Source organism: Ornithodoros turicata, chromosome 3 (genome assembly GCF_037126465.1).
Source record: "Ornithodoros turicata isolate Travis chromosome 3, ASM3712646v1, whole genome shotgun sequence".
In the NCBI taxonomy this organism is placed as follows: Eukaryota; Metazoa; Arthropoda; class Arachnida; order Ixodida; family Argasidae; genus Ornithodoros; species Ornithodoros turicata.
Genome location: NC_088203.1, coordinates 102940660 through 102954141, shown reverse-complemented (window position 1 = coordinate 102954141; position 13482 = coordinate 102940660). Strand labels below are relative to the sequence as shown.

General features: G+C 46.5%; 1 protein-coding gene across 2 annotated transcripts in view; it reads left to right on the top strand.

The window, feature by feature from the left end:
* The window catches only part of LOC135389043 (semaphorin-2A-like), a 162039-nt gene that overhangs the window by 142984 nt on the left and 5573 nt on the right, over positions 1–13482 (top strand). For both annotated transcript variants that reach the window (XM_064618987.1, XM_064618986.1), the window contains 13 exons: positions 754–816; positions 2267–2374; positions 2550–2661; positions 4507–4671; positions 4747–4868; positions 4998–5106; positions 6221–6281; positions 6361–6716; positions 6863–6987; positions 7586–7737; positions 7861–7907; positions 10521–10841; positions 13152–13261. In XM_064618987.1, the coding sequence (XP_064475057.1) occupies positions 754–816; positions 2267–2374; positions 2550–2661; positions 4507–4671; positions 4747–4868; positions 4998–5106; positions 6221–6281; positions 6361–6716; positions 6863–6987; positions 7586–7737; positions 7861–7907; positions 10521–10841; positions 13152–13261 (1851 nt within the window). The remainder of the gene's footprint in view (positions 1–753; positions 817–2266; positions 2375–2549; positions 2662–4506; positions 4672–4746; positions 4869–4997; positions 5107–6220; positions 6282–6360; positions 6717–6862; positions 6988–7585; positions 7738–7860; positions 7908–10520; positions 10842–13151; positions 13262–13482) is intronic.

Genomic DNA, 13482 nt, shown 5'->3' with positions numbered 1-13482 from the left:
CTAGTCGTCGTCGTCGTCGATTTTGCGAAATCTGTGAAATGTCCTAAACGCCACGCTCGTGGTTTCCATCACAAATACTTATGTACTGTGCCAGAATACAAAATAGGGGGGAGGTAGCCATGCTGCAGAGTATTGCACCGGCAGATGTTTCGCCCGGCGAAAAATACGCGCGTGTAGACACGATGCGTCCTCCCAGCGTTAAAGTGCGCATCCTTCTCGCAACGAAGCCTTCGTAATCAGAGCTGTGAATGCAGCCTTTTTTGTGCTATCTTACGGGCCCCGCATTTGGTGCCAATAGACCTTGTATCGCCAACTGTTGGATGGGACAAGCGTTAGCTTGCCCACATCACGCTTCAAAAATAGACCACAAAATAGCAACCGCCTGAGATCCCTCAGAGGCCTTCATTGGGATCGCGAGCGCCACCTGTGGCACGCAAGGGCTCATGGGAACTTCGAGCGCCTTCGAGCATTACTAGACGACCAGAGGCGGAGGTAGAAGAAGAACAACAACAACATTCCCGGTGTGCGCAGCAGCAGCCTCAGCCGGGGTAAACCATAACCGAAGCAGACGACAGAGCGGTGTCCCTCAAAGTTCCCATGCTGCTTTGCGCCGCGTCCATCTTTTTAAAATCGTCTATTAACGTAGAGCTAGATGAATCAATGAACCCCCCCCCCCCCCCAGATTATCCCCTACCGCTGGTGTTTTCTCTCTTTTCAAGTGCCATTCACTAATACTGCTTATCTCGTTTTCAGGACCGAACGCTTACGGCCAACCCGAACGTCGTGGTCTCGTGCGTTTACAAGGGCAAAAGAGAGGTAAGGGTCGTCTCGATGTATTCAGTGGCGAAATAATACTAGAGCTTCGCGAATATCTTGTTTTCTTTTTTTTGTTTTTTTTTTAAATACCGAAGCAAATAATCCTATATAGTCGATTCGAATTCGGAATCGAATTCGGAATTTTATATTGGAATTTCATATATCGCGATGTCTTTTCCGAGTGGAATATGTCAGTCAATATTTTCGAACCTCCACTCGTAATGCACACTCTCTCGTTTCCCTCTCCCAAACGCACTACCAAAGGTACTATTTGGGGGGGGGTTTGAATACCCAGAACCCCCCCCCCCCCTCTGATTACGCCAGTGAGAACCGCGGTGCACGAAAAATAGGAGACTATATGTACCGTAATGGAGTGGATGATACATTAGGTTAGCGTAATGGTGCGGTTTGCACTAGAACACAAAAACAATTACTTAGCAATAGGTTCGTTCGATTTCGTTCGTTCAATTCTGGCATTTAAGCAGACCGGGCGAACTTCCGCAACGGCGCCCGTAACGGCAGAAAGGTCGCATAGTGGTCACCGGAGGCCGCGTTTCCTGCGCCGTCTAAGCAGTCGCTCCTCGCGTGAGTGACGACGGCGAACCAACCAATCGCGCGGTCAACCATCAAGCGATCAACTAATCAAACCGAGGAAGACGGCGAGCGTCGGTGGCGGATCGCTTCGTAGCGCTAGCTCGCCAGCGCGCCGCGCAAGTCTCTCTTCTCTCGTCCCCGTCGCTACATCTCGTGAGTACGGCGAACCTCGGTGCAATTGCTGTAACCTCGGTGTGGACACCCTTGCCGTTCTCCGTTCCCCATTCCCGCTGCGGGAGCACGCGCCCGGCAGTACGAACTAGCGTTATCCCTCGCGCGCGGCTCCTGATGGTGGATTGCATAGGCGACACCCATTGCGACAGATGAACTGCGCGTGCTCACTGACGAACAGACGAACCGCGCGGTCTTCGTTCGTTAGTTTGAGCTACGTGTACCGGGTGATACATCCCCCCCCCCCCCCGCATGTCAGCATGATGTCAGTGTTTATGAGCATGCTGCGCAGGGCGTTATACAAGTGTCATACGGTACTTTCGTTTACAAGCAGACGACGACAAGGCGCAGCACAAGTGCAGCGCTGCAAAAGTGAAACGTTGCCACAGACATGCTACTAATAGAGCTTTATGAACCAAGAACCATCGTAATATCGTTTCCGCAAATCCCATTGAACAGCTGTACCAGGCAATTCGTGGAAGTTCATTCTTGTGCGACTGCTAAAAGGATTTGCCACGTGGCACTTACCATTTCTGTTCGCATATTTCTTGGGCGTTTGTTTACCTGGAAGAGCAGGTTGGCGTCGAGGGGTTTGCAAACAGGATTTATTGGAGGTGCTTGTAGCTCTAGGATAAGGCAGTTCCTTTCCTGCTGGGAAAATTGAATTTTCAATGTCTGTTTCTAGGACTATGAATGCAGAAATCACATCAAGGTGATCCAGCCCATAGGTGACGGAAGCAAACTCTACATCTGCGGAACCAACGCTCAGAATCCGAGGGATTTGGAAATTTATGTGAGCCCTCAATGTTCTGTGTTTTTGTGCGTTTTTTTATTTATATTGTGTGTTTGCATTTGCTGGAGAAGACTTACTTTTTCCGTAAAATTGTCCCTTCAGCACTCGTATTAAGATCTGCGCATTTTTGGTGAACGCTAGCAATGTTACTAAACATCCCTGTGTTATCATGCAGAGCAACAATTTGACGGAGGTACCAAAAGAGCACCTGACATTACGTGACATTGGACGAGGCATTGGAAAATGCCCCTTTGATCCAGATGACAATTCAACTGCGATATGGGTTGGTACGTGTCAACCTTACCCAACTTCAAAAGCATGAGATTGACAGTCGGTACAGACAGTAATAGTCCACATGCACCAGCATTTGTACCTATTTCCAGAATGTAGTATTATAGTACATTCTTGCTGCCGTACTGCGTTATGCTTGAAGCCATTATGACAGATCCGAGGCAGCCCAATCCCCACATTTTCTGTTTCTCGTGCGTTTGGGGTGTTGTGTGCCCTTGCTAGAGTGGTGTGGCTAGGTAGAGTGGTCACTGTGGTTTCCTTGTTGGGGGCAGTGTGTCCCGTTTTGACTTTAAAATCTTCTACAACCTAAAACTTTCACCTGTTTAAAAACTTGGTCAATTTAGCTACTGCAAACAGGCAGATTTTGTACTAGTATCTAAAGGGGATTGACAAACAGTGCTTTATCCGGAATTGCAAGAGCAGGGGTGGGTGGGGTAGTGGGTGTCATTATCATAGTGACATTGTGCGTATTGACCGTATCGGCATATTACAGTAAACTTGTGCCATTCTACATGTTCGGGTGTTACTGTATTTACGCACATACATATTATTCAACGGCGCACCAAATCAGTCGCAAAGGTGCGTGGAGAGGAGGACATGCTCCTGCCCCCATGAAAGACAGAAGGTCGAAAAAGAGAAAAAAAGAGGCGGAATCATTTCTTTTTTCTTTTTTTGCCGCTTATCAACGTATGGTGGAATGTCACCCGCCTTGTTATCGGCGTGTCTCGTGCTGCACACCGGTCCGGCGATAAATTGTTCTAGCTTCATGGGGGAAGGAGCATGTCCTCCTCTCCGCGCATCTTTCGGACTGGTTTGGTGCGCTGTTGAACACCCGAAACTTTGAAGCCTCAATTTGGGGACTTTTCTTGGGCAGTTCCATTTGCAATATTGGGCGGATTTCTTGGTGGATCTGACTAAGTTCGCCACGGGCTCTCTAATTCTGTAAAAAGAACGTTAGGTTGACTTGGGAAATTCTGGAGTTCAGTTAGAGAAATTCAATTTCTTTTAATTAAGATCAAATGAAAATATTTTTGCAACGTGGCAAATTCAGTTGCCACACAGATGCCGTTTACCCCATATTTTTCCGTCGCCCCGTTTTTTTATAAAGTCCGAATGACACGTTTTTTGAAACACCCTGTAATTTGCGCCATCGCATAATTTGTGCACCCCTAGATTAGCACTCAAAATGACAAAAAAAAACAAAAAACGTGTAATTTGCGCACCCGTGTTTTTGGGCGCTGATATCTGACATTGGTGTCTCAGCGACCGCAGTGAACCCTTTTCCCAATGCCGTCAGTGCGGCCATAGTTATTGCGGAGCTTTTGTTTGGTTTGCGCACAGTTTCGGGTTGTGGTTCGCTGACGCGATGGACGGTACTGTCACTCGAACTGCAAGATGCGGAAAGAAACACCGGACAAACATGCTGTTATACAAATGTCACAGCACGACATGACAAAGTTGGTGAACATAGCATGGAAACGTAGCATAGTTTGAGAACCTTGCTAGCGGCGTTTTCCAGCAGTGTTTCGACGTATTTCACCGGCATATGAGCGGTACTGGGCCGGCATTTTGCCTTCCGACCGTCGGTGGTTGCGCTGTATTTTGGGTACTTCTTCTGTGCTTGTGCAGTGCAATGATAACGTCAATATCGGCTCTACCAAGAGCCTCTGTGATCGGCATACTAAAATTTTGCATCGTTGATTGTCGTAACGAATAATTTGCAATGCAATTTGCGCACCTCGAACTTTTCAGACTACTTTTGGGAGAAAAAGTGTGCAGATTATGTGGGTAAATACATGTCCGTTGAATGCTCTCTAAAACCCACATTTTGTTCATCATAGAAAAGGGCAACCCTGGTGACTTGCCCGGCCTCTACAGCGGTACAGTCGCAGAGTTCACCAAGGCCGACACAGTCATCTTCCGCTCTGCACTCTTCAACAGGACCACACACGAACAGGAGGAGCTTTTCATGCGAACTCTGAAATACGACTCCATGTGGCTGGACAGTACGTGCTCCACCGTCTTTTTTTAACAGTTTTCAGAGATGATTTACTTCTGACACACTTTCTTCGATGCTTTAGAGCCCAACTTTGTCGGATCCTTCGACATTGGTGACCACGTGTATTATTTCTTCCGTGAGAGTGCAGTCGAGTACATCAACTGCGGAAAAGTCATCTACTCCAGAGTTGCTAGAGTGTGTAAGGTAAGTAGGACCACTGCGGTGTTCTATACAATAGAGGATGGTAATAACCCTGCAGTTGAAGTCTCGTGTGACAAGATGTTGCATTCGTCTTGCTGTAACATACGTGCGTATTGACCGTTGAATATGCAGAAAGACACCGGTGGCAAGAATATCCTTACCCACAATTGGGCAACATTCCTCAAGGCAAGGCTCAACTGTTCCATACCCGGAGAATATCCGTTCTACTTCAACGAAATTCGTAAGTGGCTTATTCATGATTAGTGACCACATAGTTGTTCACTCGTTCTTGGAACTTGAAACCATCCATGGGTCTTGTCAACCTTCTTATGCAAATGCAATTTATGAGTTGCCAAAATTTGAGTTAGAATTACAAATTGCCTTCGTTATAATTCTGACATTTATCGTATTCATTTGAGCACATGCATATCAACACAGAACACATAATTGATACGGTGTGATAACTCTTCCTGAAAACCTTAATTTCTACCTGTAGCAGTACGCACCTGGGCACGACAAGTTGACAAACACTGTGAAGTAGAGAGGGCAGACTCAGTCCTGTCCACTTCGTAGTGTTTGTCTGTCTTCTCACGTGGCCTCAAACACGAGAAGATGATGACCTTTTCACCTTTTGCATTAGCACGGAGATCAGCAACAGTGCAAAATGTCACTGTGTGCATGTGGTGGGAACTCTGGAAAACGAGTGTTTTGCAATTTGGAATTGCCAATGTGGTTTTCTATTGGATTTCAATATTGCATTCACAGAAATGGCAATGAACAACAACTTTATTGTGACATAATGAACGGGGAGGGTCCAGAAATGGCAAAGCTATCATTATGCCCATTAAAACCTTGCTGAAGCTTTGTACTTGTTGTTGTGACTCTTTTCTAATGTTTTCCATCAATGCACCTTTTGCTACTATGCAACTGTTCAACTGGAAAGTGATAGAACAAGGGGCACTATATAGAGCCTGAAGTGTTAGGGTTTAACCCGATTATTTCCCGAATTTGCACCCCGAATTAAAGGTTGCCTCTTTAGGGTGAAACCCGATTTTTACCCAGCAAATTGCCCTCACTGAATTGTCTGTAGCAATGCACAATAGCTTTTATACTAGGGAACACAAATTACTGTTTGTAACAAACCAGCGCAGTTTGTTAGAGTAATAGAGTCAGATTTCTCCCTAAATTTAACATATTGGAAGCTTTTCGACCCGAATTCACACAAATTTAGGGCACATTTTTATTCCCCCGATTTTTACCTTCCAAATTTGGAAAAAAATATTTCCTGAAAACTTCGGGCTCTAACTATGAAGGATAACTATCATATATGCACATAACGACCTCTCTGATTGCAGAAAGCGTTTACAAGTTTCCGGACGACGATAATCATATCTACGCCGTGTTTACAACATCACTGTGAGTTCCTCGTCTCATCTGATGTGTACAACTGGTCTCTCTGTTCACTTATTGTAACCCATTGAAAACCTCCGCACAGTCACGGAGGTCCCTATGGATCTGCCGTCTGCTCGTTCCTCTTGAGCGACATTCAGGGGGTGTTTGCCGGAAAATTCAAGGAACAGAAGACGTCGTCCTCTGCGTGGCTGCCCGTTTTGACCAGCCAAGTGCCGGAGCCCAGGCCGGGGCTCTGCGTAAACAGCACCAAGACTCTCCCGGATGCTGTGCTCAACTTCCTCCGCACCCACACGTTGATGGACTCGGCGGTGCCTCAGTCCAGGGGACCCAAGGCTGCGGGGCCAGTGTTCTATCGAGAGAACGTCGTCTTCCTCTCTCTGGCTGTGCACAGGGTCGAGGTGGACGGCGTAGATTACGTGGTCTACTACACTGGGACACGTAGGTTGCAAGTTTGACTGAGTGTTTGAATCTGATTATTAATTGATTTTTAGTGATTTTTATTGATTTATTTATGATTGATTGTGGTTGAATTTTTTTTGTGCACATTTCCGTAAAAAATATGCTCTCTGTGTTTCGGTGTCTAGGTGACGGCCTCGTGTATAAATTGGTGGAGTGGAAAGACAGGTCTGGAGAAGCCTTCTCCAATTTGGTAGACGTCTTTGAGGGAAGTCCTGGGGAACCCATTCGCACCATGGATATCTCTAGCGTGGTATGTTTTTGACGCTGTAGAGAAAAGTTGCTTCGCAGGTTTTTGAACGTATGAAGCATTCATATAAATTTGAATACAAAACAGTTGCGTATGCTTTTCATGTTTAGAACTTCATGCTCTCAGCATTATTTGGAAAAATCCTGAAAAATGCTCACCAGCGAAGTTATACTCAGATGACAAAAACTTTGGCACAATGTGGAACTGTTTGATTACTCCATAAAGCATAGCACATTGCGGATTATTTGATTTCTGCATACCAAGCACAGTTTCTACGTTTTTCGTACAAGTCACAAATGCATGCATCACAAAGTATGTGAACAGTGTGTCAGGCGCACACCTGAGCATTCTGCATAATCTTAGAAGTGGGTCATTGTGAACAGATATTTTGTGGTAAGTTACCTTGCTTAATTAAGTTATGCACTGCGCTATAGGGAGAACACTCTGTGCTGAACGAACATCATGATAGCATCTACCAATGTCCCTCGATACAAGTTGTTTTTATTGAGCACAGCAAGTTACTCCGCTGCTCATCATTTGCCCAGCTCTTCATCACCTTGAAGTCACTTTTAATGCGTCGTAATTATTTCGTTTCCTGCAGCACAAGTCGCTGTACGTCGGATCGGACGACGCAGTACGTCAGTTCTCCTTACACATGTGCAGAGGGCGGCACTTAAGCTGCGTGCGCTGCATTCGTGATCCTTACTGCGGCTGGGACCAGGAGCACCATGAGTGCAAGCCCTATGTCAATGGGTAAGCTGAATGACCATGTTGCATGTCACGTTTTTCTTGTGTGTACATTGCTATTTTTTTTAAAACCCTGCTTATATAGCGTTGCCGGGGCTCTTACGTTCGTACGAATTTCCTTTTTCTCAGGTACTTGCAGGATGTGACAAACAGTACACCTGGAATATGTGAAAAGAGTGAGTAACATGTCTTACATGTGACTTTGCAGGTGCAGCATTAAATACATGAGCGCTTTATTTGTTTACTTACGGACATGTTTGTTTGTGTATTTCCTACATCAGCGCTGTAATGAAAGTTACTGTTGACATTGATGTACATCAGGGCCGACGTAAGGGGCGGGGGCGATTCATGAGACCGCACAGGGGCCCGTCGGCAGAGGGGGCGATCTCTCTACTGTCTGCCTCGTCATGAGAACAGACATCCTTTCCGAAAGCGCCCATTTGTAATTTCACAAAGTATGTGCGCTCGCGGGACAACGTGCTAGGTCCTGCCCTAGAGCATTACGCGGGCTCGAGCTTACCCGTAGGCCCAGGTAAAGCTTTCTTTTTTGTGGGCTAGAGCTGGGCTCCGGTTTGACATTATGGGCCCGCCTAGGTCGGGCTCGTGCCTCTCTTACCCCACTGTCAGTTAGCCACGGTCAACTCTTACAGCCTGCTACACTTTGTCAGGCTGGGAAACCAAGAAATTCTTTGGGCTTGGTTCATGTCCTGGTATGGGTGTGTCAGGCCGTGCCCGGGCGGGTAAATCGAAAGAAGGCCGAGATCGGGCCGAGCTTGGGCATAATAATGCGGCCCGTGCAGAGCTATACCGTGCGCATGGACTACTCCTTGTAAATTCGTATGGTCAGAAGGCCTTGCAAATGTGCCACCTAAATAGTACCAAAAAATTTTGTCAGTGCTTTGCTAAATCTCCAAAACGGCATGATGCTAAACACAACAATGTGCACATATATGTGCTCAAGTGCAAGCTGCCATAAATTGATAACAAGCAGAGCTGACATAGCAGATACTATTGAGCGGCTCCCACTAAATTTTGTGACTGACATAAACAGATAAGGTAGATGTACTGTCGCTGACCGATAATTCAGACTCCAAAAATTAGAACTTTAAAATTTTTTGGACAAAACTGTTGGCACCGTCAAACGCCCCATGGTAGGACCAATACATTTCTGTGTCCAATAATAAGGACCGTTCCTCGGAAGATGTGCTCGATTATTTGTATTCATCTCCCTTCAAACCTGCATCGTTTTTGAGATTTACCATGTCCCGAGTGGCAAAAATGTGGCGGAAAAATATACTACTGCCCCAGATATTTCACGTTGCTTTCACGACATGAAGGCCGTTAACCATTCCTGACATGACACATGCGTAGAAGAGCAGCGTGCGCGTGCGGGAAGTCGGAGCTTATTTGTAGAGGTGAGTGCGGGTAAGCAAACTTGGACCCGCACAGTACCCGCGCGTGTGTGACCCGCACCCGCATCCGCACCAGGAAGAATTTAATCTTGGCGACCCGCACCCGGCACCCGCAGTGCTGTCTGTATACCCGCATACCCGCATTGGGACCCGCAGGGGGATGTGAGCGGTATACAGTCAAACTCCTTTACAACAAAACTCACGGGACAGCAAAAAAAATTTGCAGTAAAGGTATTTTCGTTAAAAAGGATGTCCATTATTGGACCTATATAGGGCTCCAGCGGGACCGCAAAAAAATTTGCTGTAGTGGTATTTTCGTTAAAAAGGTGATCGCTATAAAGGAGTTTGACTGTGCACGCGCTCGACCTCCAGCTCGAACCCCAGTTTTCTTGTTCACCCTCTGGGTGATGAAGATGACGATGCGGGCACAATACACCAGCCTTACCCCAAATCAGTGGATGCGTTCCTTCTGTTCGTTATTGAACGTCCACTCGTCCCCTCGTCCACTTTACCGCTGTTTCTATTTTAAAACAATGGAAATTCTGAGTGTTGGCTACGTGTCTCGGACGGCTTCAATCGTATGCCAATAAAACTGCAATTCAACAAAGAGCCATATATGTCTGCATTAATAATCAAACTCGCCCGCCAGCACTTGCCTGTTGCAGTCTGGCACATGGATTTATAAGGCCAGCGACATAGGTCACTGCTGAGCTCGCGTGTGACAGAGAGGGATCACTTAGTGGGCCATGGAGTGCGGGTAATGCGGGTATACCCGCATTTTACCCGCTACCCGCAGCGATCGCGAATGCCTACTCGCAAATCGTGACGATGTGCGGGTAACTGCGGCTACCCGCGGGTATACCCGCACCCGCGCTCAGCTCTACTTATTTGTGCATGACCAAAACTGAATGCTCCGCGGTGGAAAAGCTTCCAATATGCTGAATTGGGGGCAATATCTGGCTCTATTACTCAAATGAACTGTACTAGTTTGGTACAAATGGTGATGCAAACAGTGATGCAATTGCATTTGCTGCCAAACAAGTTATTATGCATTCCTAAAGACGTTTCAGGGAGGACAATTTGCCGAGTAAAAATCTGGTTCCACCCGAAAGAGGCAACCTTCAATTCAGGGTACAAATTCGGGGAAGAAACGGGTTAAACCCTTAAACTTCAGGCGCAGTGTATTTCTAGTTCTTAGCTCATTATCTGTAAATTCTAAATGGACTATATATGTTATTCACAGAAGAAGCAATGATGTATGCTTTGCCTAGAAATTGCCTACAAAAAAGCTCTCCACTGCATTGCTGTATCACGTGATCACCCACCCACCCACCCACCCGTAAAGGTTTGCAACAAAACAAACTGGTAATTGTGCAGGCATTCGTCGGAAGCAAATTCATGCCTACTGGGGTGAGAGTATTCACCTGTCTTGCCAAGCACATCATCCAGATCTCCTGGAACCACCAGGAGGCGCCAGCTTCCTTCCTTCAAACCGTCTACCACCACAGACACTGCAATGGATTCACTACAGCAGGGAGAAAGGTCGGCGTGTCGTCATGCCGAAACGGGACAAGTACGTGCACAGTCAGGACCATGGCCTCGTGGTGATGGCGTTGACGGAGAGGGATGCTGGGCGCTACGATCTGCATCTTGACCCTATTGGGACACTTTGTAGCTACAACGTAACCGTGGACACCAGTAAGTTTGCTTGCACGCCTGTCCTGTAGTCGAAGCACGTAGTTTTCGTCTTTAACACTGCCAAGAGCACTCTTGGCAAGATGCATTGGTGCAGTTAGTTACCGTATTGAGTTTCGATGTGTGCTAATGTACTTTTTCTGCATGTGAGTTGATAATGTGAATTTTACACGATGTTTGTGTAGCAGGAATGCAAGCATTCACTATTGGGTTGAGCAAACACTTGTCACTTGAGTACAACTTGTAATCTTTATATTTTAGAATATTGCAATCTTCCATGTATCTGCATAAAAAAAAGTGTATAATGTAAATAATGGTTTCTTGAGCACTGTGGGAGAACTTCCCACTCTATGCTCATCCGTTGCATCGCGCATCAAGGTCAACTGGACTGAACAACATTTTTTTTTACTATACAGTCGAACCTCGATATAATGAATCTCGCAGGAAGTGCCATTTCTTTCATTGTATTGAACATTTCGTTGTATTGAAATGAAGGTCACGCATTGCGACCTTAGCAAGGGCGCGCGCTATACATAAGCGTCAAGAACTCCCGCTATGCTGCGGAAAAGTGTTTCGTGAAAAATGACAGCAACTACGAAAACAGCGCCGAAGGGCACCTACCGCATTTTATTCTTGCGTGAAATAGCCGACTATTCGCGTCTGTGTCGTGCCTAGAAGATGCTCTGTGACGCATTGTTCGTACGCCCCCAAAGCCTCCGCAGCTTTCTTCATATTGTGTTGCGATCCCACAAACCTTCTAAGTATGTCTATGATAGCGTGTCTTCCGTAAAGGCTCTCCGTTGCTGTGACACGTTTGACCCCGTCAAGAAAATCATCTACAGGTTTTCCCGCTCGTTTTAATCCAGTGGTCACTTAATTTAATCCAAGCGCTACCCAATTTAATCCAGTGGTGAACCAAATTAATCCAAACACCAACCAATTTAATCCAAGAGCTACCCAATTTAATCCAATTGTTTACTGTGTATCCAGTCATGACATGACTGAATACGTACGGAATGTATTTGCATGTGTTGCTTGGATTAAGTTCGGTAGCGCTTGGATTAAATTTGTTGGTGTCTGGATTAATTTGGTTCAGCACTGGATTAAATTGGGTAGTGCTTGGATCAAATTGAGTGACCAATGGATTAAAATGAGCGGGAAAATCATCTAGACTGATTTCGTCACGTACGCCGCCATGGGAACGAAGCTTCTCCCACGCGCCCGCGATAGCGTCTTGCGTCTCGTGCTCTTTGCTGTTACCTTCATGCTGTACTTGGCTGCTACAGGGCAGTTCAAAACCAGCGCGAAAAGGAGAAACCTCAGAATGAAAATCCCGAACCTTCCAGTGGCCGGGACTTCCTTTTGTAGGAACCTCCTCCCGACTTTAATCCCGTGTGCCGTCCTTCGCCGCGGGAAGAGGACACTGCTTGCATCCTTTGTTTTCGTGACCCTGAAGTCGGCCTTGCGGTCAGAAAGGCTAGGCCACCGCGGCTAAAAAGTATTTAATTGGAGCTGGAGTTAAAATACGTTGATTTCTATGGCCCTCTATTACTCCAGGCTATGGAGAATTTGGTTGTGTCGCGTTTCATTGTAACGAGGTTTAACTGCACCCATGAAACTCTCCACCGAGTCGGAACAACTGCAAAGGCAAAACAATAGGAAGAAAAAAACCCTGATCCTCCCTGCAGCAGACCTTTTGAAGCCCGAAACCAGGTCCACTTCCTGCTTCCAGTCTTTCTTTATCAGTGCGTAATTGATAAGGTACCTGCTACACTGGTTCATTCCTCCACACTACAAAATTTCCTCAAATCATGTCTGAATCCCGGTACTGGCTGGATAGAAAGCCTTAGGCTGTGTGGGAAAACTTTCCACCCTCAGGGCAACACTCATCTACCCCATCCAAAGAGAAGGCACAAGAAGGCAAAATGAACGCAACGAAACAGGGTTTAACGCATACATTTCCAGCCACTTAACAGAGAGTACCGTCCGAGCGATCCAGTCGCCACCCCCAATGAGCCAAGGGGAAGGAGTCCTCACCCCCCTCCCCAACAACTCGCATCCTCCTTTTTAAATCCTCCCGAGTGCTCTTGCATTACTTTACAAGGTAGTGCCAATCTTGTAAGTCTTCGTGAGGCGCTAATCAGTTTTGAATGGCCCTATGACTTTGGCACCACGCTTTGGGTTTCGAGGTAAGGCTATGGTTGGCTTAGGTTGGGCTAGGATATCGGGGTAGAAAGAAAGATAGACTGATCTGGTTGCATCCTATGGGTATGTGTGGTATGTCCTATAACACGTTTTGTTCTGCCTTTGCAGAAACGTGTGCTGCACCTACAGAAACTGAATACCGCAAGATCTACTCTGACTGGTGCCACGAATTTGAAAAGTACAAGCACGCCATGAAAACCTGGCAGACCAAACAGGCGGTAAGTTTCAATGTGATGTAACTGGCATTGCCACTGAGAACTGGCCCTAGCTCAAGGCGGACTGCAGTTACGCAGGTAAAGCACCTCGTGTACAAGTGCCGACCTATAATTCGAACTCCAAAAATTTGGACTTTCCAATTTTGGGGGCAAAACTGTTGGCACCATGAAATGCCACGTAGAACCGATGTATTTGCATCGGTATTTACATTGGTACATTCGTC